At 38.7% G+C, this 24,602-nt stretch overlaps 1 protein-coding gene across 4 annotated transcripts in view; it reads left to right on the forward strand.

The window, feature by feature from the left end:
* Nucleotides 1-24,602, forward strand: part of GRM1 (glutamate metabotropic receptor 1) — a 198,411-nt gene that overhangs the window by 19,577 nt on the left and 154,232 nt on the right. For all 4 annotated transcript variants that reach the window (XM_074818696.1, XM_074818697.1, XM_074818698.1 and 1 more), the window contains exon 3: nucleotides 19,112-19,361. In XM_074818696.1, the coding sequence (XP_074674797.1) occupies nucleotides 19,112-19,361 (250 nt within the window). The remainder of the gene's footprint in view (nucleotides 1-19,111; nucleotides 19,362-24,602) is intronic.

Genomic DNA, 24,602 nt, shown 5'->3' on the forward strand with positions numbered 1-24,602 from the left:
TGATTAAGTCACTGTCCTGTGTGAAGGATGTAGTTTCTTATCCTCTCATGTTGAAATTGAAGCTGTATTGCCCACTTCTCTGATGAGAGCTCTAAATGTTGAACCGCTTGACTTGAACTGCAGAGGCCTCGTTGAGTTTGTAATGTCGGCATACTGAAGCTTTCACAACTAACACATTAGAGATAATGGCATTAGCATTTCAAGCTGTAACTAGTCAAGTGCTTAGAAGTGTAATATTATTTAATCTAGATTTACAGCCTAGAGCACTGTAGGGGACAGTTCCCAGGTTGGATGCTTCATGCTTAAGTAGCCTGGATATCTGTGTGACCAACTGTGCTGACAAGTTATAAGGACATGTTACAGATTAATGACATTTTTAAGACATTCCCAAGTGTTCTAGAAGCTGTGATTTTACAAGAACTTCAACTGTTTGAAATAGGAAACATATTTTAGGAATGCAGAGTAGAGGCAGAGGTCCAGCTCTGGTGCCGTTTGAGCAGAAGTTTCCCAAGATACAGTCCAACTCAAAATCACACGATTCTTCAAGCACCTTCTTCATGGACTCCCCACATTGTATAATTGTATGCGTACACTTAACCCATTTTAAAATCCAGCCCGGTAAGTTCCTTAATACCAATAGTTCTTTTGGAATGTTCTAGAATTTAATTCCTTCTACAATTAAAAGCTGCTTAATGCTTTGCTTTTGGTTGTTCCTTTGGAGGTATGTTTTTTATCCGAGAAGGAGATTGAGCCCTTGGAGAGCTCACTTCAAGTTACATCTTCCTGTCTTTCATGATCTTTGAAACTTCACCAGTTTTCCAATAACTTGTAGTACTGGATATTGCTGCAGAAGCAGCCATAATGATGTGAAATAGAATTAAATTAATATTATCTCTCTGTTACTACAGTATCACACTTACTTACATAACTAAACCCCCATTCTATTATTTTTTTAGCCACAGCATTACCCTCAGTGCTTATCTGTTATAATCCCCATGCCAGTAATTGCATCCTGTGATGGAGTCCAAAATCCTGTATGTGCAGCATTTGTAGTTCCTGAGAGTTTAAATTTATGTGTCTATTTAACTGCGTATTTCTTTGTCTATGCCCAGTTTACTGAATTACCTAGATCATACTGGATTAATAACTTGTCTCCCAACCTTTCTGTCATTTGCAAATGTTATTGGTAATGCTTTTCTATTTTTGTTTTTTCAGGTCACTGATTAATGTTAACTAGTAAAACCTAAGAACAGATCCTTATGGGACACAATAAAGAGACACCCATTCAATGAGTGTTCTTTCACTGCAAGTATATGTTGAAACTTACCAGCCAGATTTTAATCTATTTTATGTACGCAATACTGATTCTTATCATTCCAGGTTCATAGCCAAAATGTCATGCAAGATGAAGGTAGATGTCTTGTGGAAATCTCACTCTATTGCGTTGACAGTATTATTTTTAATAAGTAAGCTTGTAAATCCATTGACAAAAGATATTTTGGGTAACTGAATTTGAAAGATCTAGTTTCCACATACACATAACAATTGGCACCTGTTATATTGCCCCACTCCCTTAATTTTTTTTCTACTCAAGTTCCATGTCAGCTCCTGAGTTATTTTGTCTAAAATGGATGTCAGGCTGACAGACCTGTAATTACTCAGGTTACCTCACTTATCCTTGTAAAGTATTGCACAACCCTGCCTTTATTGCAGTCCTCTGGCACTTTACAACTTCCGACAGCTATTGAAAATCATTTCTAGTAGTTCAGAGAGCTCGTCAGCAACTTCTGTGGGAAGTTATCTGAACACATCCTTTTTAAAATGCCTGCCTTTTGGAGCTGCCACTTGATTTCCTTCTGATTTGGAAAGGGAATTTGCCATTCATCATCACCATCAACACCGTCATCGTCTTCTGGTATGTATACATTATGTGTCTGTTTCCCAAAATACAGAACATAAAAACTTATTAAATGCTTCTTCCTGTTCTGCAGAATCCCTTCTAGCACTGACCCATCATCATTATCCTTTATCAGTATCCTTTCTTCCTTTTCTTTTCTGAAGTTTCCAGCTTCTAATGTTTCTCTATTACCTTTTGGACTCCCATACCACTGACTGTAGCCAAAAGGCATAATTTCATTTTTTCCAAGACAGGAAGGCCAGTTCACATCTAAGCAAAGAACGTGTCTGGGAGGGTTTACTGGAAGAGGCAGAGGAAGGCACAGCTCTGCTGCCCAGTTTGTCTGTGCTTAGTCGGGCAGGCGGGGCTGGTTGGTGTCATTAAGGGCAAGAGATGATGTAAGAGACAGTAGCTGCTGCTGCTGTGGAAGTGACAGCTCCCAAGAGCAGCGGTCAGGGCTCCCAGTCTCTGCATCTTGGGAACTGCCAGGAATGATCAACCTACTGCTCCAGAGCTTTCACCCAGCCCTGCATCCCAGGGCCCCTCCTCCCTTCTGCTCCTGCTTTTGACAAACTTTGAGTCAGCTCCAGTGACACAGCTCCCTGTGGAGCAGATGGCTGTTGCTGTGTGTGTTCAGAAGATGGCAAATCTCTGATGGTGTTGCTCAGAAAGGTTGCCCAGTCAACATTTGGGCCACTTGAGCAATTGTTGTGCCTTCAGTTGTACCTACAGTTGAGTTTTGCATTGAAGAAAGCCATATTTTGTTTCTCAAGGATAGTAAGTACAGCAGATGTTTTAGGGGAAGTGTCTATTCCCAGTGTAGCATTATGATGGATCTCAACTATGAGAAATGAAAGAAAAACAGTCATTTGTGATTAAAAAAATTTTTTTACAGCACCCCATAGGTAAGATACAAAATCATTCATTCCCCTCTTCTTGTATATACATACATGAACATACAGAAGTGCTTTGGATGTTTTTCATTGACGTACTGTTTTGTGTTCATTAATCTCTGCTAATACGGATATCCACTCAAAATAAAACATTATTTAGGAGGGGAGGAAAAAACCAACTAATCCACTGAAATTAAGTCATCAAGATGAAAATAGATTGCAGAGATCTCAAGAATTGTTAAGAACACCAGAAAGCTTTGTGCCTTTGACTTTCTTTAGGTTTGTTAGATTGAAGTGCAGGCATCATGTCAGAAGAGTAGCAGAGCTTGTGAAAGAGCATTTATCAAGTGCTAACAAGAACATGAAGGAAAATTGAAATGCTATTACAATCTTATTCTTCATTAAAAGTGAAGTACTGAATTTTCCACTAATTCGTTTTGACAGATGATATTCTGACAGAGTTGACATCTATAACAAAATGTGACTAAAGTGGATGAAATTCAGGAAGTGATGTTTCTTCTTTTTTTTTTTTTTTTTTTTTTCCTAGCACTGTGATTTCAGTGTAATAGATAATTCAGATTTGGATTTTTTAATTAAATCCATTTATCTTTGACCAGCAATACTTTTGTTATAGGCAGATATCTACCTACAAAAATAGCAAAACCATTAGCTTCTTAGATTCTAAGCAAAATGAAGTAACTAATCTGATTAACATTGCCAAGGAAAACTGTAGCATCTAACCTCTTTTCCCAGGCAATGTGTGAGGTGACATTTTAAAGCATGACTTTGTTAACAGTCTTTTCTGTCTCAAGTTGGATTTTTTTTCATTGGAAATGCAAACATTATTTATTATAGCTGTTGATGAGATTTAACAGAAAATGGAGTGCTATGAGGGGAACTCTTGCAAGTTACTTTCTTGTAAAACTTCAGTTGCGGCTGTCTTTGGGATGTAGGGTTGAAAGCAAGGCTGGCAGTTGTGTTCCAACAAGATATTGCAGAGGTATTTTGGCAATGTATTTCAGACATAATTATTAGTCATGATATTTGTTTGCTGGTTATTGAGATAGACTCTAATCTGTGGCTGAGAGGTGCCAAGTGAAACTCATCACAACAGGATTTAAGTCTTGATAAAGGTCCTGCTGTTCCTGAGCTTTTCTTTAGATGTTATCATGAGTCTTCTCTAACACCTAGTGAAAGTGATTCCAAGGAAAGCATCAACCACAACTACTTTTAGCAAGCAGTACAGGGCAAAAAACATTAAAGCCACTGCACTAGTTGAGGCTGTTGAGTGCTTCCATGAGGAGAGGTGATCCTCCCTGGGCAGGTGTATGGCAGTATGCCACCAAACAAGGTCTCAGTGCCACTGAGAACCTAGCTGCTCAGTTGTCTTTCTGAGTGTGTTTCTTTGCCCACAATTGAATGATGAATAATCTTAGGGAGCAGAGAACAGAGAGGACAAAAAGAATTATCAGATACAGTTCCTTTGGCTGCAGGCTGCTATGCAATAAATTACTTCAGAAGGTTCCTGTATATTAATTCAGTAAATAAACACTTTACCTGGTTTTCCTTTTTTAAATAATTGCAGTAAGGTGTCAGACAATGTCTTAAAAATGCTATCTTTAAATAAGAAGTTAAATTTACCTCCAGCAGAGTCTAGTCATTTACATTTTTTATCAGATCCTGGTTTGTTTGCCAGGATGTTGTTTGTCTCTTCATTTTGTTTTTAGGCTGTCTTATTGGTTTGATAGGCCCTCTTTGTAAGCTAAGGAAGATGCAATAAAACAGTTTGGAAATATTGCCATTCTATATTGTAAGAATGCTCAGAGGTATAGTATAAGTCTGCAACCCTCAATTTTTTCAACAATTATTTGCTTGAGCCTCTGATTTTTAGAAATAAAATCAATAGAAATTCAGTCCAGATAATTTCTGACTTTTTTTTAAAGGAGCACCATTTAAAAGTTTGGTTTTAAGTTAATAAGAGCTTGGAATGTCTCAAAAAGCGCTGACCTAAGATTAGGGCAGGCAAACTACTTAGCTAAAAATGGAAATCCTTATGCAAAAATACTATACCAATAGTCATCAGTCAAAATAAAGTCTTTTCAGGGGTCAGAAAAAATAAAACAGTTATATACCTTTCACTTCAACTGACCTTTAGCAAACTTCAGAAGCTTCTTGCAGGACCATTTGTCTTTTCTAATTCCTTGGTAATCTTGACTTGGCTGTTTCACTCACTAATAAGATGTACTCGATGGTCCTCCAGAGTTCAGTAACGATTTCTGTGGTTTTTATACAGCTCTCAGCTTTTCCCATTCTGTACACTGAGGTTTTTTAAAATTTATTTCTCTCAGAAGAGGTAATCAGTTTATCTCCTAGGCTCCCAAAATCCTATAAGCATGCATTGTCAACTATGCATTTTTGCTTTTAAACATGGCCCTTCTGTACTGCTGTAACTATCCTGGCAACAGTTTCCTTGCCTCTATATAGACAGTGAGCACCAAAAGAATATATAGAGAAATGTTGGAACCAAGAAAGGCAAAATCTGGAAGACAGGTGTTGCTAATATTTATTAAAACACAGCTTTCATCTCTTGGCCTTTCTCTGCATCGAGTTGCAACAGCATTTTTAAAAATGTCAAAAATATAAGCCCTCAGTGCCTGGTTTTGTACTCATGTGTGCATGTAACTTCTGATTCAATCAGTGACATCCCCATCCTCAAAACAGTAGATTTTGGCCCTCACGGTGTCATTTAATGTGCTTTCCAACAGCATATAAGTAGTCAAGTTATTGAAGTTGAAAATTGAGATCTGCCTAAAGCATCTTCTTCTCATAATATGTTAATATGCATAACCATATGCTTTTATGATTATATTAAAACCTGGACAGATGTACATGGTAAGATTGTAGGTTTTTTGAAAATACCATAGCAATGTGGGATATGTTTTTAAGGATAAAACTAATCTTAGACACAAAATCTCATACACATAAAATACAAAACCTAACTGTTGTTATGGAGGAGGGAGGACCATAGAAAAGCCTAACAAATGTCCAAAGGAGTATATGTTCATACAAATTCTGTCTATGATTTTGAGGTTCTTTGTTGCCAAAGATTTTGCAGGAATGAGCTTGTGCACAGTTGTGCCAGTAATTCCTGTCATCAGGCTGACATTTCAAGAGCAGCCTTCTGCATTTGTACTCACCTTCCCAGATGCATCAAAAATGCAACCACCCCCTCTGTGTGGGGCTGCAGTGGCAGTGGAAGAGAAGCCATCGCATTAACACAATAGAGCAAAGGCCAGACAGCCCTTGGTGGGCACCTTGCACTCTCTGTCCATATGGGAGAGTAACAGCTTGGAATGAGTTGTTTTGCATTGCTCATGGAAGTTGTTCATATTGCATACATGAGGGAGCTTCTTATTTTCTTATTCCTCTGGGTAAGCATCCTAGAGGGGTTTGAGCTGAATCCATAAAGGAAATATGCTGAAATCTGTGACAACAGTTTGTGTATGATTTTAATTATCACTAGCAGACTTTTCTCCCTCCCTTCCCCATTGATATTTTGCCTGTGCAACCAGGAAGTCTTGAGCTGGATCCCAATGGCACCAAAGGAAATGAGCAGTGGCTAATTTCGGTATTACCTTCTGAGGCTCCAAATAGTTTCAAAGAAGATAGAGAAAACTTTGCATTCAGATCATATTTTAAATAAGACCACTGTTCACTATTTATTGAACACATGGATGGGGAAAAATATTGCATCATTTTAGAAACAGAGAAATCCTGCTGATAATGAAACAACTAAACACTTCTGCGCCATTTAATTCCCCTAGCATGTAAGTGGGATTTGCCCAGTCCCTGAACACCTCTGCTCTCATGTAGTGCAGACTCACAGATGCCCTGAACTTCCCTCTTCCTAGCAGATGTGGGTTTGTTTCTGTATGCAGTCACGTACAGAAACATCACTTGTTTAATCCAATCTAATCATAGCATCTAATAGAGAGGGCTCTTAGAAATAGGTTAAGATAAATCTTATTTACTTAAAGATGCCCTGTAGGATCACTGCATCATGATCAACTTCTCAAATAGGCAAGTGAATGCAAACCATACAAACAAATGATTCAGTTGCATGACAAAGAGTGCTAGGAAAGAAAACATTTAAAATTAATTAAAGGGACATATCAGTGCCATCCAGACTGTATGTGACTGGTGTATCTCTTAATTATGTCTTAAGAAGAATCGTTAGCTTCTTTCTACAACAGTAAGTGTCAAGGTTTTTTATGTTCTCTTGGGAAAATCTTGGTTCTGTACTAACAATCATCAAATCTAACTTAAATATCTTGCTTACTATGGATGAGAGGAGATTATGTGGGACTTGTACAAAGGACACCCGGTCTTCACTTAAGTGCCAGAAATACTTTGTTGGAGAAGTTTATGTGAGACCTCAGTGGTATACAGAATTTGCAGTGACCTTTGCACTACTGATTTTTTTCTCAAGACCCATTTCTCCTCTCCAGCTATTTAACGCTTTTATGAACCTTTTATGAACTTGCTGTCATAAATAGCCTCAATGTTTTATTTTGTTCTTTTAACACTTGGCCAATTTAACACCTATGCTTAATAACAATTTGTGCTTCTGAAGCTTAATGGCAATTAAATTAATTAAAAGAGAAAATGAACTTTTCAGCCCATCTGAAAAAAAAAAAAATTGTCCAGTATAATTAGAAGCTGAAAATTTGTTTATTTTTGAATCTCACATGTGTTTTGGTATCAGCACCAATTCAGTTGATTGTAATTGGATTAGATACAAGAAACAGATGATGTGTGGCCTGAAAGCATTCTATGCATCTGAAGGATTCAGTATCTTCTCACTTTACGTTGCTTACATCTTGTCATAGAACATTATGTTATTTCATACCAGAGGCATGTTAGTGATGCTAGGTTATACAATGCCAAAATAGAATTTGTAGTGTCTTGTGCTTTTGGATCATACCCCATGGTGCTTGGTCAGGACTTCAGGGACTGATTTTCTAACACTCCCAGTTGTAGAAGCGTATTTGTTGAACTGCTAAACTCCTCTGTCAAAAATAGAGCTACTTGTTGCTGGAGAGAAATACATGGAGTATTTTAGTGCACAAGATTAAGAGGCATACACGTAGTCATTTATTGATTCAGTCAAGGCAGAAACATAGAACACCCTGAAAAGCCCCATTGCTCCTCTAAACCCTTGATGGAGACCCTCATCAAAAACCCTGGCACATGGTGAGGCTATGCTGTCTCACAGCACTGGAGCAACAACACATATGGCCAAGGAGTCCCTTGTAATGTTTTCGCCAAGAAGGTCACATCTGCACAGCTGCAGATGGATTGTTCCTGGCTCTCACAGCTGTGAGATCAGAGCCAGCCACGCCGATGCTGCCCTTTGGCTGCTGTCGAGGCCAAAAGCCTTGCTTTTATGCTGCCAGCAAAGTGCCAAAGCTGCAGCTGGTAGGCCACCCAAATCTGCCTCACAGTCTGCCATCTCACAGCCTGTTTTGACAACGGTTAATTACAGTGTTCCTGGAGAGCTTGTACGTGGCAAAGTGTATAAGCATAGCTGTCTTGCCCTCAGTGGCTGCTGCATTTGGATGTGCTCAATATATGCATGGCCTCAGCCTCTCTCCTCCTATTTCCCACCTGCCACCGCACCCACTGAGGGTCACCCACCTCCTCATGCTCTCCCTCTCACTCTCCCTCTCCCTTTCCCCCCCTTTCCCTCTCTACCTGAGTTCCCATGTCAATAAACCGGACACGGCCTGGCAGAGATACCTGCCCTGCCATCAGCTGCCTCTGGGAGCTCAGGCAGCCCAGCTGCCAGGGCACCAGCTCCTGCCTTGTGGGGCCTGCACCCCTGCTCTGCCCTGTCTCCAGGGCCTGTTGCCTGTGCCCTCTCTGCTTGCCTGCTTCACTGGTGCCTGGTTTCTCTGAGTGCTTTGGCCCTCACAGTTGCAATTTGGGAAAAGACAAGGTGGTGGGAGCAAGCAGGGCTGTACCTGTCTTCCCTGGTGCTTGCAGGAGGCTGTAGTTATTTCGTGGGCCTTTGGCGAAGGGTTGTTCCCTTCCCCAGCACATCTTCCCAGGAGTATTTATTTATCTGAGGACTGATCTGCGGAATCCATGCTGGGATGACATGCTCAGGCTCAGATGGTTTTGAGCTGGGAACAGGAGGCTGCTGGGACCTTCTGGATGACCATGCAACTTGTGAGTACCCAGATGTCATTCCTCAGGAGCTATCTGTAAGCCACAAGGCTGTGGGGGTGGAGAAAGCAAAATTTCAATGTCTGGAAAGAAAAACACTGGTCTTTTTTTCTTCCTCCAAGAACTGTCTTTTCTTCTGTTTCTTAACATAGCAAAGGGTCCTTCTTTTCTCCCTCCAATGAGCCATTTTACAGGTCTGCATAGCAGCGTTGCATAGATCACCCCAAGGATGCACAGTGCATGAAGAACTGCATCAGGAGTGCTGCAAGGGCATCTTGCCCCTGAGGCCTCCTACATTCGGTCCAGAAAGGGTGGGAGGTGATCTGGGAGCGCTCGCGGTGCAGGTGCAGATGCAGGTGTGGATGTGGGTGTGGGCACAGGGGCGGGTGCAGGAGGACTCAGGCTGTCTGAGGCGTCATCCCTGGGGTGCAGCCTGCAAAGCTATGTGGATGCAGAACTGCCACACTTCTCGGTCAGTGTGCAACGTGCTGGCGGACGGAGTTGGTCACTCCTGGCTTGTGAGGTCAGATAACAGTTGCTATCTGTTTTGTGAAATAGTTTTGTGACAGTTGTGACGACAGTTTTGTTCTTTTTGGGCTTGGATAACTCAATACCTATGCTCAGTCTCAGTTTGTGCTTCTGTAGCTTAATTGCAATTCAAAGAAGAGAAGATGAACTCTTAATTTTGCTCTTACTTCACAAGCAGTATTTTTAAGCGCTCTACAGTATCTCATGTTCTCAGGCTTATCACTTTGTCCTACTTGCATTTGGCCATTTTTTTCTATCTCACAAGTGTGCCCTTCTAAAGTTCACTCTTTTATATTACCTCTGTGGGAGCTATGCAAAGTAAACTAATAATATGTTCTTTGCTTGTGGTAATCCAGCTTTTACATTCATTTCCTGTGCTAGCTCTGCCTGGATTCTCAGCATTAAGTCACCTTTTCATCTGCAGATACTACAGTAGCCTGTGGGGAAAGGTATTTCAAATGTTTCACCAACCAACATCAGATATGTTTTTTAACATTGTGTAATTCAGACATTTATATTGTGTTAATCCTTGAGGTTATGAACTCATTTGGAAATGCAGGCATGAATATCTCACCTCAACTTTATTGTTGAGATAACCACTCAAAATTAGGGTTTTTTTTTTGTTTGTTTTGAATTTATTTCTGTCAGTCTCAAATCCTACAAACGCTTGTGCTGTGTATATAACTTTTCTGCTGTAAGTCTCTTAAAGCATCACTGTGAGTATTCTGCAGTGTTTGCAGAACTGGGACTTCAGCTTAGGGGTGAATGGAAATATTTTGACTAAATGCTTTGGGGAGGGATATTACTGAAAAAATATTTATAAAGTTAAATTCAATCTTTTTGAAAATGTTGATTCTGTGAAAATGAAACACTTAGATACATTTTATTTTTGCTTATGGATTCCAGTTCTCTTTTCCTAGACCTTGTTCTTAAATTGTTAAAAATGTGGTTTTGCTTACCCCTGGCTTTCAGACTCAGCATCTAAACATTTCTGGCTTTCTTTCTTTCTTCTTGTATCAACCCAAGAGGCAGAATTGTTTAATATGTTATTCCATTTTCTTCCAGCTGTGATGATATAATTGCTTAAAGATGATTGGTCATAATAGTAAAAATCAAAAGTAGGCTGTGAGTGAGGGTAGACAGTTCAGATAATATTATGAAATTATATCTATTTTCATCAAAATCTTTAATAGATATGTAAAGCAAAGCAGTCACTGTCTTTCTTAAACATATTTAAATTAAAGCACAATTTGTTCTAAAATCACATAATTTTCTTCTGAATAGTAAGATTACAATATCCAGGGATTTGGTAAAGCATACATCAAAAAGTCTATCTTAGCATTTGCAACAAAACCCAGAAGTTTACTTCATCTAGATGAACGGTTTCTCTGGTGATGGATAAACTCTGATGAGGTATATATAGTCTTTTAGACAGAAGACTAAGATTTATTACTTAGATGTTATTCTAAACCTGATATAATTCACACCTGGAGCTGTGGCTCACATAAACAGAAAATATTGGTGTCTAAAAATCATATATAAAAGAAATTGCCGTAAAGTCCATGAACGTTTAGCTCTGGGTTTATAGTTCAGGTCAGTAGTTTTTTGAATATTTGTTTCAATGATGCATGTTAACAGACAGTAAGGAACAAAATTTAATAGTTCCTTTGGTACTTTTAAAAATTAATGAATAACTGATAGTGTAACCACTGAAATCAAGGACCTCAGTGGGAATAGGTCCAAGCACTAACTTCTCTTTAATGAGAAAATGAGTAGAAAATACAGTTCAAAAAGCAATCTCATTTCTAACATACTTTCCAGATACCTCCTAAAGCCATTGATAATGTAGGTTATCAGGAAGTGTTCATATCTTCCTGACTCTTTATGGAACATCTCATGATGTTTGGCCCTCTAAGTTGCAGCCCATGAAAACATGATTTGTGAGTATCTTGGTTCACAAAAATAAAATAGCCATTTTTGTCTCTCAGAACTGTAGGGAAAGATCAGAAACTGATCTCCCCTGTGCCCTCAGTTTCAGAAACCAGATAACCAGTAGAAATATGTTTTAAAATTTCCATTCATTCCATTATCTTCAAACCTTGATTCATAGTAGTACTTGTGTGCATGAGTTTTGATTGCTCAAGGTTGGCATCAATGTTTTACATCTTGTGCTTGAAATGTGAGCTAACCTAATTGCATAATTGCCAAAGCGTGAACAGAACTAAGCATATACTTCATTCCTTCCTTTTGAAATGTCTGCTCATATTAAAAAAGAATATTGTTCTCTTACTTTGATGTCCCTTCTGGGTATTCTTTCTATAACTATTTTTGTAAATGACTTTACTAACTGTAATATTCACAGCAAGCTTAAAAAAAATAGGGATTATTCATAGGAGAGTGTTGAAACTTAATTCTTATGTTTACTTTCTCCAGCCTCAATCAAGAAACATTAAAAAAAATCTGTGGCCCTTTGTTCAACCAATGCCAATCAAGAGAACTAACCAACAGTTAATGTTAGGCATCACTAGATTATTTTTAATACATTCTGAAGAAAACTGGAAGCTCCTTACTGATAAGTCATGAACAGAAAGACTAAGTTCAGCAAGTAAATTTGTTACAAGTACTGTATATCAGCCAGGGTTGGAGCTGAAATAGTTCCAGTAGAATATAACACTCTAGAGCTCCTTGTTAGACACATAATAAATAAGCAGCGAGTGTAGTCTTTGAATATATTTAGGAAAAAAAAATACTGGAATAAGACCACGTTTTGGCATTTCTCTTATTAGGGGAGTGTCATTTAGCACTAATACTCTCATTACTTCAGGACTGACTTCACCTGTGCTTGTATTTCTGACAAGAATATCAATTAGTTGTGCAAGATGATTCACCTGCCTTATTCAGGATGAAGGCTTAAATATAACCACTTTATTCAGTAGCAGAGTTTCACTTTTGTTTGGGTCTTTACTGAGATAATACATTGCTATGGTGAGCTGTTGGCAAAATGTGCATACTTTGTAATTAATGACAAAAAGGAACCTAGCATTTAATAAAATCATGTGGATTTTCTTATTTGAAATATAGTTTAATTTCTTTGAAAAGTTGGGTTATGGAAGGAGTAGTGTATTGTTCAATGGCTATAATGATCATTGAAGTTCATCTTTTCCTTTCCTGTTTTTACTTTCTTCCTTGTGCTCAGTTTTACTTGACTTCAGAAAATAAAAAGACTGGTCTGGTCTCAACAACTCACTTTCTATATTTCTAGAAAGGCCTTAAGTTCTGAAGAAAATAGGCTGTGAGCACAGATGGCAGAGATCTGTAGTGTACCAAACATGACTCAGTTCATTCATTTAACACATCCTCCTTGGTTTTGTAAGGCTAGAGTGCAGTTGCTTGGAAATCTCTGGTGAACCCAGAAAACTTTGCTAAGATAGTTTAAAAGAAGACAGAGTGTTTACAGTGCTATTTCAATTTCTAATAATGAGTTGTCCTCTCCCTAATAAGGACAGTGAAGCCTCTACCCCATGCAAAGTCTCCCCAGCAATGTCAAAATAAAATAGCTAGGGAAATGTAAAGGAAATGCTGACTTCCACAGAGCCATGAGTTAGCCTGGGAGGCAGACTGGTGGTGGTAAGGAGGTCTGTGATACCTATGGGCAGTAGCAGGCTAAAAGCCACTTTAGAACTGAAGCACTTGGGTGGCTGAACTTGATCCGAGCGACAGGGAACAGTGGATGATCCAGCTGGTCTCCAGGAGAGGAACACCTGTAGTCAGTATCTGTGGTGTTCAACCTCTATTAAAATGTTCTTAGGGGTCAATGTTGGTAGGACTTGTTTCTCTCTTTTTTAAAGCCATTGTACTTAGTGAAATTGAAATAGCTACTTCAGAATTCTTTGTAAAGCAGGGTTTTTTTGATAATTTATCTGAGAACTACTTAGAATAATATAAGAGGTAGTCTTCCTTTTAAGCTTTGCAGTTAGACTGGGATTTTAGATCTAGTGAAATTTTTTATTTTGGTATTTTCTTCACTGTTTTGTCCTGACTGATAACAGAAGTGGAGCCCACATCCATGCAGAAGTCTTCTTACTGTAAAGTGGCCAGTGCTTTAGGGTTTGTGAAGTACTCTCATAGCCTAAATCACCTGCTTTGAAGTTGTCCCTTAAAAACACCTGAGATGAGAGATACTCAGTGAAGAAGGAAAATTATATTGAGAAAGCTGTCTGAACTCTAAAAAGAAGCTGTGTTGTAAAGGGCTTTAGATGGCAAAGTCAACATTAAGTGAAGAGAGTTCACTGAAAAAGGAAACACAAATCCTATTTGGAATAGATGATGACTAGTAAAATGCAATCCTGCCTGTCATCGGTGTGATTTTAGCCTTGAAAAAGGTATTCTAAGGAAACATGGAAGTATTTGATCTTTGCCTGTTCCAAAGTGTCAAAGTCTGGCAAAGGAGGGATGGTGTCAGTTCAATGGTCCTGGAAGCCATGTACCAACAGAGCTTCTTTCCATGAGTGTAGTATTTATGCTTGGGATATACCAAAATAACATGCATGGGCAGATCCATTTCTACAACTTTTCATTTTTTGTCAGTCTGCTACTTTCAGGGAATAAATGTAGACTTTGGCTTTTATTTTTAACTCTCCTAGTCAAAGGTGTGGACAAATGGATGTAAATGGTTAAATTATTACAGTTTAGAAACTGACTGCTTGCCATCAGAGAGACACATTAGCTGATCATATATGTGTTGCTAACCTGTTACTAACATGCTAGTTTAAATCTGATGGTTGAAGTTTTAAATTTTAGTTTGCAATGGACTAAGAGTATGCACATGATTATTTAATATGGTTCAACTGATAAGAAATACATTAAAATTCGATAACTCAGTAATTTTCTTATTCACTGACCCTATTCAAAGATGCCCTTGTGGCATAAGGAAACATAGGATGTTACAGGAGAGAAAACTGGCACTCTTTTTTGCTTTTTCTTTTTTTCTGCACAGTGGTCCAAAACCTTCTAGTCTTCCTAGACTTGTATTTGATAACTCTACAGTTACTGAAATATTTAATATTATCACTAGTTTTTACAAATTAGTTGTTGCAACATACCAGCAAGTATCTTGATAATCAGATCATATCCTTGCTCTGCTCTTCCCAAATAATCTGTGTTTGCAGTAGAAGTTATTCCTTGCTGTTATGTCATGCAGTCCTCTTGTTCTCCTCTTATTTTCTCTCTGCCAAAAGCAGCTGAGGAAAAGAGATGTTTTACAGTGAATCAATACTGAACACTGAAGCAAACTTCATACCTCCAGCAATGTATCTACAAGCTGAGGAGCGGTGAACAAACAGATTGAGGAAAGAAGAGGACAGGGATTAGTTTCTTGCTTGTTATTGGTGAAGAGGGGAACCTTCCTGCAATATGACTTGCTTCTGCAGTATTCTGCGGTGAAGCTAGATTTTGTGGTTGTCTTATTGGTGCACTTCCTTCACTGTGTGTTTGCAGGGTATATGTTTTTTTGTGTTCACCTTTCATCTAGATTGTGGTTACTGCTGCTGATTAGAGGAATAAATGCATCAAATAAGCCCCTAATGGCAAAGAATATTGCCATTGCTCATGGCCCAGGTAGATGAAGTATCTCTTGCTCCCTGCCTTTTGTTATTTAAGTCCACCGGGACATTGTTCCAGGCACAGTCCTCTGCTGTGGGTTTTTGTTGTTGTTTTTGTATGTGTGTCTATAAAGGCATCTCTAAATATATAGGTGATATTTCCTATTGACACTGAAAGCAGAGTGAGAGAGAACAGTCTTAGTCTTCCTCTTCAGCATTATGCTTTTCTTTCTCTTTAAGATTTTTTTTTTTAAACAAGTGCTAACCTGTATTTCAAGGGGATGTTCTCTGCAGCACAAATATTAACAGTTCATATATCCTTATGCTGCCCCCCAAATAATCCCTATCCTTGAATGAAATCAGATGTTGATTTATGCAGGACACACTGTTTTGGTTATAAGCCCCCTGAAAAAACAGCACTTTCTGTCATGTGGCTTGGGAAGACCCACACAGCAGCTCTGTGCATCCCTTAAGAAGACAATCTCCAGGGTTCTCATAAGCATCTCATTGCTAAGGCTACATTTCCGCTCCATTTCATAATGAAAAATAAATGGTTCTCTTGACAAAGAGAATGGGGCCAAATTTGCCAAACAGCTATAATAAAAAGAAGAGTATAAACCTTTTAGATGGAGCTCATGGGTTCTGCTCCCCACACTGCTCAAGTGTTAATACAAGCAAATAGTGTTACTTCCCATGTAGCTGTGGCACAAATGTAATACTTACTGTCTCACAGGAGCAATTTATGAGGCTAAATTTTTGGTACTTTCTTCTTTTGTCTGCCTTCTGTTGATCAGGATAATATCCTTCATTTTTAATACAGCATCTTAATGTTTTTGTTAAGATATTTAATGCATGCAATGCAATGAGTGAGAATAATTCCCACTACATGTAGCTTTTGCCAGCATCTTCAAATACATGGATCTCTTTCAGGAACGGCCTCATCTAAGATTTTTACAGTGGTGAAGCAAAGCTGTCTTTGGCACTGAGAGAAGAGTGTAATGAAAATCCTCTTAGTAAAATTGCAGCCATGACAGGGTTAGAATTTAACTTTATACTGCTGTACAGACTCTGCTTGAAGCATATAAGGAAAAGATCTGGTTCTCTGTATAGGGTACAAGTTGAACACAGCTAAAAAAAAGAAGAAAAAAATTTTTAAAAATTAGCAAGCTATTGTGGGTCTCAAAGTATGTTACTGGTTCACCTAGTTTTGGGTACAGGTCAGAACAAAAATCATCATGTTTGTAGCCTCACAATAATGAATGCTTATGCTTTTCACAGCTGATCCTGGTAACAAAAAACAGTTGCAGATAAGATTGGATCTTTTCTTCAATGGGTCTTTCAAAGGAAAAATGGTCCTCAGCCTGTGGCCCTGTTGTAACTCTTCACTGACTACCATCTTGCAGAGATTTCTTTCATTACATGTTTCCTCTCTCAGCTGTTGCATGCTTATGGATTGAAATGGATGTACCCACCAAGCTGGTACAGATGGATATGTTCTTGGCTGTTGCTCAGAATTAATTAGCGTTTTCTGTTCTATATATGCCCTTACCTTGTGCATACCCCAGTAGCTGAGTGCATTGAACAATGTATCTAACATCTGTTACATGTTCATTTTCTCTCTGATCCTTTCCCCTGGAGAGGGAAGGTGTGCATCATGCTGTCTTGCTTTGGGAGCATGGCAAACAGACTTTGAGAGGACCTCCTGGGTCATCAAGTCTCGTCTCTGGCTGTTGGAGGCATCTATGTTATATAATGCTCTTGTGAGCTGAGCAAGCTCCGGTCTAACATCAGATTTCTTTCTTTGCGCTGCTGCTGGAAAGCTGTTCCACTAGTTTTGTATGGGCTAGAAAGCTTTCATTTTCAGCTTCAGACTGTTTCTGCCTGTTTCTTGCTTGTTTCATCTTGGTCAATGTTGTTCTTGATCTTAATTAACTTTTTTCCTTCTAAGTTCTTTATCACACTTACTGAATTTATAGTCAACAGTCTTGCTTGCTCTTAGCCTATATTTTGGTAGGCTGTTGTATTGTTAGTACAGGTGTGACTATGAGATAATTGTTATTCCATCAAAATTAAAGCTGAGAAAAATAATTCCAAGTGGATTTAATTTTTCATTTCTCGAAATCATTAACTTGAATTACAGCAGAGTTAGTGCTGTACTGATGTATGAGAAAATCCTATCCTACCTTAATATTTAGGTAGGAAACCTACTACATTTGTTTTCTAAAATGCATAGCCTAAACATCTAAGAGGATTCAGTTTAGTCCCCTGGCTCTCCTTAGATAAGACTTTAAGAATAATCCTGCTGGTTTCAAATGAGTCTGTTTTGGACAAAGTTCTACATGAAATTGGGAAATATATCCTAATTTCCTTCCAAAGCATGAGGTATTTGCTAATAGCAAATCAGTAATGAGGGTGTCCTGCCTCAGTGTGGGACCTGAGGCAAGTCATAAAAGTAGTACGGCTCAAACCACCCAGCTTAGGTCCTGGGGTAAATCCCTTGGTGACTGCAGGTTATGGCCTATAAATACATGGAAATTTCTCGACCTGTGTCCTTCTCAGCATATGACAATATGACAACATATGGCGTCGAGTCACAGACTGGAAAAGAGGCCATTCTGCTGCGCTGCAAATTTGTGAGAAACTAGGGCAGTTTAGTGCAAAAGGCTGGGGAACTTGAGTTTTGTGTTTGGCACTAGACCTGGCAGGTTTGGCTGCATCCTAGTATGACTATGACTGTCATAGTGTGTCTGCATAGTGTGTCTGATCTGTGGCAAACAGTCCATGTTTCTGGAAAAATGAACTTATTTCTACTGGATTTATAAAGAATGCCTGAACTGTCTTTTGCTGAATTTTTCCTCTGGTGGTTACACCTTTTGAGTTGTGATTTTTTTGGGGAGGAGGTTAGGCTGATTCAGAAGTCTTCCTCTTTCCAATTTGCTATTTTAAACTATTGCTGCAAAGGGTGAAGATGGACCTCTTCAGTCACCCTTTGCTTGAAAAGGTCTGGGTCTAGAAGTGATCAGCATATCTGATGTTACTCCCTCAATAAGTTAATCAAACATTATGGATGTAGATAGCATAAAATTAATGCTTCTCTTCTGAACCATTTCTTGTTACTGTTCATAGATGTTTTTTTTGTAATCCATCTGCTCCTCTTTTCTGACTGATGTTCATCATAAATCCTGTGCTCATGGCAGGCATAAAATATTCAAAGAAAACTTGAGATTTCACCTGTCTCCATAGTTGAAGGCAGTTAAGAGTTTTGTAAAGCTGTTGATTTGGTTTCCTAAATGTATAAATAGAAAAGTGAAGGGAATTTGAGAATCAGTTTTGATATTGTCTGAACCACAAAGTTCAAATATTCCTATATTGGGAAGAGTTATTTCTGAAGTACTTACAGGTAGAAAGTCTCCTATTCCAAGAGAAAGCCTAAATTTTAGCTGTCATGAACACTGGTCAGCCAAATTAGTGTAAGTGGCTTTTAAAATACTACCACATCAGTGTGTTTTAAATTTACACCCCTCCTTCATTCACTTTTATGAGTGTGGACTGCATGTGGTACAGAACAGCTTGGAATGAAGTCCTTTTTTCTCTTCACCGTGACTGTTTTTCTGGACTAGCACAACTGTGATTTTTGCCATAGAAATGTTAATCAAACTTTATTCTTACTGTCTGAGCTGTCTTTGTCCCCTTTTCTACTTATCCATCCCTTGTTTGCCTTTAATATCCACTAGTAAATCCATGTAAGAAAAGAAACTTGCAGTCTCCAGGTCAGTTAAGACCTACTGATACGTGGATATCTTGTTGCTTCACTGAACTCTGAGTATGTTCACTTTTGTGGATCTCCTTTGTTCTTTCTTCTGCTAATGCTAGTTGATTTTTTGGAGGAAAACTATCCCGTTCTCATCACAGCCCCACTTAGTTGTTTAAATGCATGATATAATATAAACCTTTTTTTTAAACAGGAAATTATGGGGAAAGTGGAATGGAAGCCTTCAAAGAGCTGGCTGCCCAAGAGGGTCTCTGCATTGCTCACTCTGACAAGATCTACAGCAACGCTGGGGAAAAGAGCTTTGATCGCCTGCTCCGCAAGCTGCGAGAAAGGTTACCCAAGGCTAGAGTGGTGGTTTGCTTCTGCGAGGGAATGACAGTGAGGGGGATCCTCATTGCCATGAGGCGCCTGGGAGTGCTTGGGGAGTTCCTGCTAATTGGAAGGTAAGGCTCTGAGTGTGATTTCTCTGCCTGCCCTCTCCCTCTTGTCCTGCAGGCAGTCCTTTCATTTCAGAACCCTGCAACTCAGGCTACCTGTAATTTCCATATTTACGTTTCTAATGAATGAAAAGAAGTGGCAAGATAGTAGAGCAGATGTCAGGAAGGGGATATGAAGACGTATGTCAACTTAATCGGTGGTGTTAACTATTGCTGAAGTAAATGTTAACTACTAACTCCTTTATATGGATATATAACATCAGTGCTTTTGTGCTTTTGCTCTTTTGCACACTCTAGGGAATGTTTCATATGCAGATTTTAGAACCAAAGTAGGGAGTGAAGAATTCTGGTTTCAGAATGTGATCTGGAAGTGTGACAGGTGACAAAATTTCATCTGTTTCAATAAAGAAGACTCCTGATAATTTGAAACCCCAAATTATTGAATGGTTTTGGTTACTTGAACTTTTTTCCAGTTTTATGATTACAACCTGGCATTCTCAGTTGTACACTTTGTTCTGATCTTTGCTGTTGAAAGTTCAAGCACTGATATTACACAGACTTGTCTGTTTTTGAAAACATCAAACTTGCTGATGGCCAAGTCAGTATGTATGTGTGTTTTTATAATACCAGAGTAACAGTGAAGATGTGCATATTGGACAGGCAAAGACTGTCTGTATCAAAATGAGAACAGTTGCTTTTTTCTTCCAGAATTTATCTTTGTAGATATTCACTGAAATATGATCATTTTGGTTCTATCACATATAGTCTAAGCACATTTCCATTTTTGTGATAGTTCTTATTTTGAGGCTTCTTTGTCTTTCACCTTGATTTTTGCAGTATCTTTATGTCTGCTTTTCTGTTTTGATGAATCTTGTTCAAATGGTGAGGACTGACATTTTCTGTCTTCTCTGTTAGATTGATAATGTCTTTTTTAATCCTTCTATTTGCTTTTTGTTTCTTTCTTATCTATTATTTAAACACCATTCCTTCAAGGCCTTTAATAGTTGTTTCCATACCTATTTAGCTTCTGATGCCTTTTTATTCTGATCTATCAGACTTCTTTTTGTCCCTCTTTCCCTGAAGTCTTTGTGTCTGTCAGTGTCATGACTGGGATGCTCTCCTTTTGCCCTGTGCTATAATATTTGTCTTTCCCTGACTGTATTGTTCCTTAAAGCCCACAATTATGTTTTCTGTAAGTCAGTTAATCTGGCCTAAGTAATCATGTGAAAGCAATCAATGGCTCTCCTTTCACCATTAATTTTTGTTGCAGTCTTTGATTGCAATCTATTTGGAGCAGAGACTGTATCTCTAGAAGGGTGTATAGGTACGATATAACACAGATAGAAGGGTGTGTAGATAAGATATAGCACATTTGGAAAACCATCAGCACTAAAATGAAACAAAGACTAAGGCTGTATTGAAAATGGTATTATGTGCTAAATTTATGCATGTGTTTTTCATCAGCATCATTCAATACACATAATTTTAAATGAGTAACGAAACGTTTCAGGACTGACATTTTATGTAGGTTTTTTTAGTGAATAGAAGAAACTGACTATAATAAAATTAGTCTGGGTGATAGCATCCCTGGTCTTTTTGTAAATGCCCAGCAGCTTTAGGCAATGCTGTGCTTTCTTCATGTATTGTTGCCATTCTGTACTGGTGTCTTATAGTTCACCTGACTTTGGTGCTCTCTCTTGATGCTGTCCATGTAGAGAGCCAAAGGAAATCAGTCTCCTACATTAAGCACCAAAACTAGGTACTTTGGTGGTAAAAACCTTAGTTTTCTATTAGGCCATTTACTCGATCCCCTACTCCATGGATGTGTGGAACATTTCAGCTTGAAATTTTGACTACAAGCCTTTACCAAGCGCTATGCTACTCTATTTAGTTCAGTTGTTTGTCTCAGAATCTGCCCAACAGCGTTGCTCTGAGCTTTTTGTCAGAAATTCTCACCTATTAAATGCTAATAATGGAATTTCTTTGGAAATCACAGTATGTTTTTGAGATAGGTTTTCACATATCCTTCTTTTATGTTGGTAATTGACTATGGGAGACCCCTTTTTAGGGCTGGGTGGTCTGTTCTGATTGTAAAACAGACTGGCTAGTGCTTTGCATAGCCTGGATTATGCCCAACAGCTGGTTGAAATAAAAAGTACTATAGGGCTTGCACATGTTTTATATGTGCTTGTGGAACTAAAAGAAAAGACATTTTCTTTGAATTGTCCTAATTGATTTTAAAAAATGGCAAATCTAGCAAACTTATTCACAAGTAAGTTGCAGAGAAACTGCAGTGCTATGAATTTGGTCATCTATATACAAACAGGAACCAAGGCACGCATTAGCATCGTTCTGACATGCTGTTTAGTCTTTTTTATTCAAGTACCCAACTAAGCAAAAAACCAAAAGCCTTTTAAGAATATTCTTTTAATTGAGGGAAGTGGGAGTGAATGTGAAATCAAGATATTTTTGCAATAATGAGCTAAACAAAGCATTTAATTTACCCACAGGTTTATTATCAGTCGCACTGTATCAACCCTGTACTCTGCTCTGACTCACTGTAAAGAGGAAGCCTTTACAAAGGAACACCTGGCTAAATAGCTCTCTTCCTGCTGTATCTTCAATATTGCTATTGATCAAAGCAGACAGGAACAGCTTAGCTTAACTAAATTCAAGGTATCGGAAAGAGAGCTGGGAATTAATTTGACTTCAGTTTAATCTGGGAATGATACATTGGGAATTATAGGGGGTTACACTGACCCAGGACTGGGTCATCAGATACTGGGGACTTTTCTGGGATGAGCTGACTCTTCTCAGGCATGGAGTTAGGACCTTATTTATGCTGTGTCTAAACAAGTGTTCCCAAAGTCCAATTGGAGATCTAACTAGAAGTCCAGTCTCCTTTGCTACTGAATGTGGGAGTCTGTTGTATTAGTGAGAAGAAAAAGAATTCCTATTTCTGAAACTGGAGGGAAGCTCCAGGACAGGAGAAGTTACAATCCTGCCTCAGGGATAATGGCAGATGTTCTGAAATCAATACAATATCCAAATATAGTGGAGAGTTCAGTGAGAAAATTTATTAAGCAATGAGATTAAGGATGATAAAGCTTTAAAAAGTGGCTGATAATCAACAGAAAAGGAGAAGGCAAAAATTGATCATGACTTTGAATAAAAACAATGGTTGGAATAGTATTGGGGTAACCAAAGGCAAAAATTATGCTAAGAAAATAGACTGTACTCTTAAGGGAATTCAGGTGATAGCTCTTTTAGCAGAAATTAGTTTTGATGTGAAGAGATTATGTAGAAAGATGCTCAACATCATGTGTCTAATCACATTTATGCAGGCCATTGGGTTTTATAGTATTTAATAAGCATCAGTTAGGCTTTGTGAGAATCTTGCAAGATGGATGAGTCTCCTGTATATCCCCTGGGATGATGCATCAAAACAAGGCATGTAAGTGACTTTCCAGCATCTGTGTGGCTAATGCAAAGCAAATTAAAGATACAAACAAAATTCCCAGTTTTAAGAGTTACTCTGAGATCATTGGAGAAGAGACATGTTAGATAAATAGTTGGAAATAAAAATGCTCTTTTGCAATTTGACGATCTCTCAAACTCCTACACACAATGGTTTGTGTAAACATATGAAGAAATTTAAGAAGAAAGGGATATATTAGTGCACTGTTTTTCAATATAACACTTGGTAATGGACTATTTACTGCTTTACTTCTGTAGGCTTTCCAATGTTTTATGCTCTCGAATAATACGCTCTATGGGCTGTTGTAGAAGTATGAATTTTAAGTGTTGGTAGGGTGACCTCTTCTGAAGGTTTGGACACTTGGCAGTGAAGATAGAGTTGGATTCTCTGCTGTGAACCAAGTGCATGACAGACGGCAAGTCAGTTCTTTTTCTATATCTAATAAAACCCTTTTAGTATAGGGTGACAGCTTTCAGTATGCATAGTGTGATGAAATTTTTTCCTGAATGCCCTCCCTTCACAAGCCAATATTAATAATGGTGGTTTTGATATTTAATTTCACACTTTCTAAAATATTGACAAGGCATTGTCAACATAAGCTGTTTGGTCTTGTTATCTGACATTGTTGGACATGTGGAACCTGATTTCATCCAGGTGAAAGAGTAAACAACTTGTTGGTGAGTTGACAGAGAAATGTACCTTGACACTGTCAATCCCTGGATGGCAGGGTGTGTTGGACAATTTGGGTAGGTGCCTAGCACAGTTATCACCTTCCAAAGCCTCAGATTTTATGCCTGAACAGGCACATAATCCTGTTGACTTGGTACATCACTTGACAGAAGTGCCTTGCCTACTTGAATGAGACCCATCAGTTCCTAGCACTGTGACTACTAAGCTCCATCAGAGCAGAGGAAGGAGGGCCTCTAAATCTGTGGACATCATGGTTAAGACAGGGACCCAAGCCCTACCTATACTAATCACCGCAGTAGTCAAAAATAAAAACTGGAAGCAGAAATTGTCAAGTCCATAACATCAATTAGTAAAGGAAGAAGAGTCTGATCAGGAAGCTGGTCCTTCAGCACGAAAACAGAAGAACGAGGTGACAGAAATAACCTGGTCCCTTAGTGAACTTTGAGATATGTGGAAAGATCATGTCTGCCAGCCAGATGAATGGATTGCTGCCTGATTGCTCAGATGCTGGGATACTGAGACTGACAGTCAGGAATTAGAAAGCAAGGAAGCCCAGAAGCTGGGATATCTTGCTAGGGACCAGGAAATAGACAAAGAAATTGGAAGGGAGGCAACAACCCAAAATCTCTGGAGGTGGCTCTTGTTGAGCGTGAAGGGAAGGCATCTTCTCAGGGATGACCTTGTAAATTTCCGAGGGAAGCAGATCACCACAGAGAAAGATGGTGTTTTAATTTGTCTGTCTTTCTCACTATCCAAACCTATTTTAATTGACAAGAAATTGAATTCATTTGCCCCAAGTTGAGTCTCTTTTACCTGTCATGGTAACTGTTAAGCAATCTCCCTGTCTTTGTTTTGACCCATGAGACTTTTTCATCCTGTTTTCTACCCCTGTTCTGCTGGGTGGGGATAGTTGGCAAGTGTCTGGGTGGGCATTTGGCTGCTGATCAAGGCTAACTCAGCACAGATGACATAGGTTGCACTGCCAACAGCACGATGACAGGTACTTCTCTTTCTTTCATTCAGCTCTGACATCACAAATATCATAAATAACACAGAGTAACACAAACACCACCTCCATA

This window comes from Strix aluco, chromosome 3 (assembly GCF_031877795.1).
Source record: "Strix aluco isolate bStrAlu1 chromosome 3, bStrAlu1.hap1, whole genome shotgun sequence".
Taxonomy (NCBI): Eukaryota; Metazoa; Chordata; class Aves; order Strigiformes; family Strigidae; genus Strix; species Strix aluco.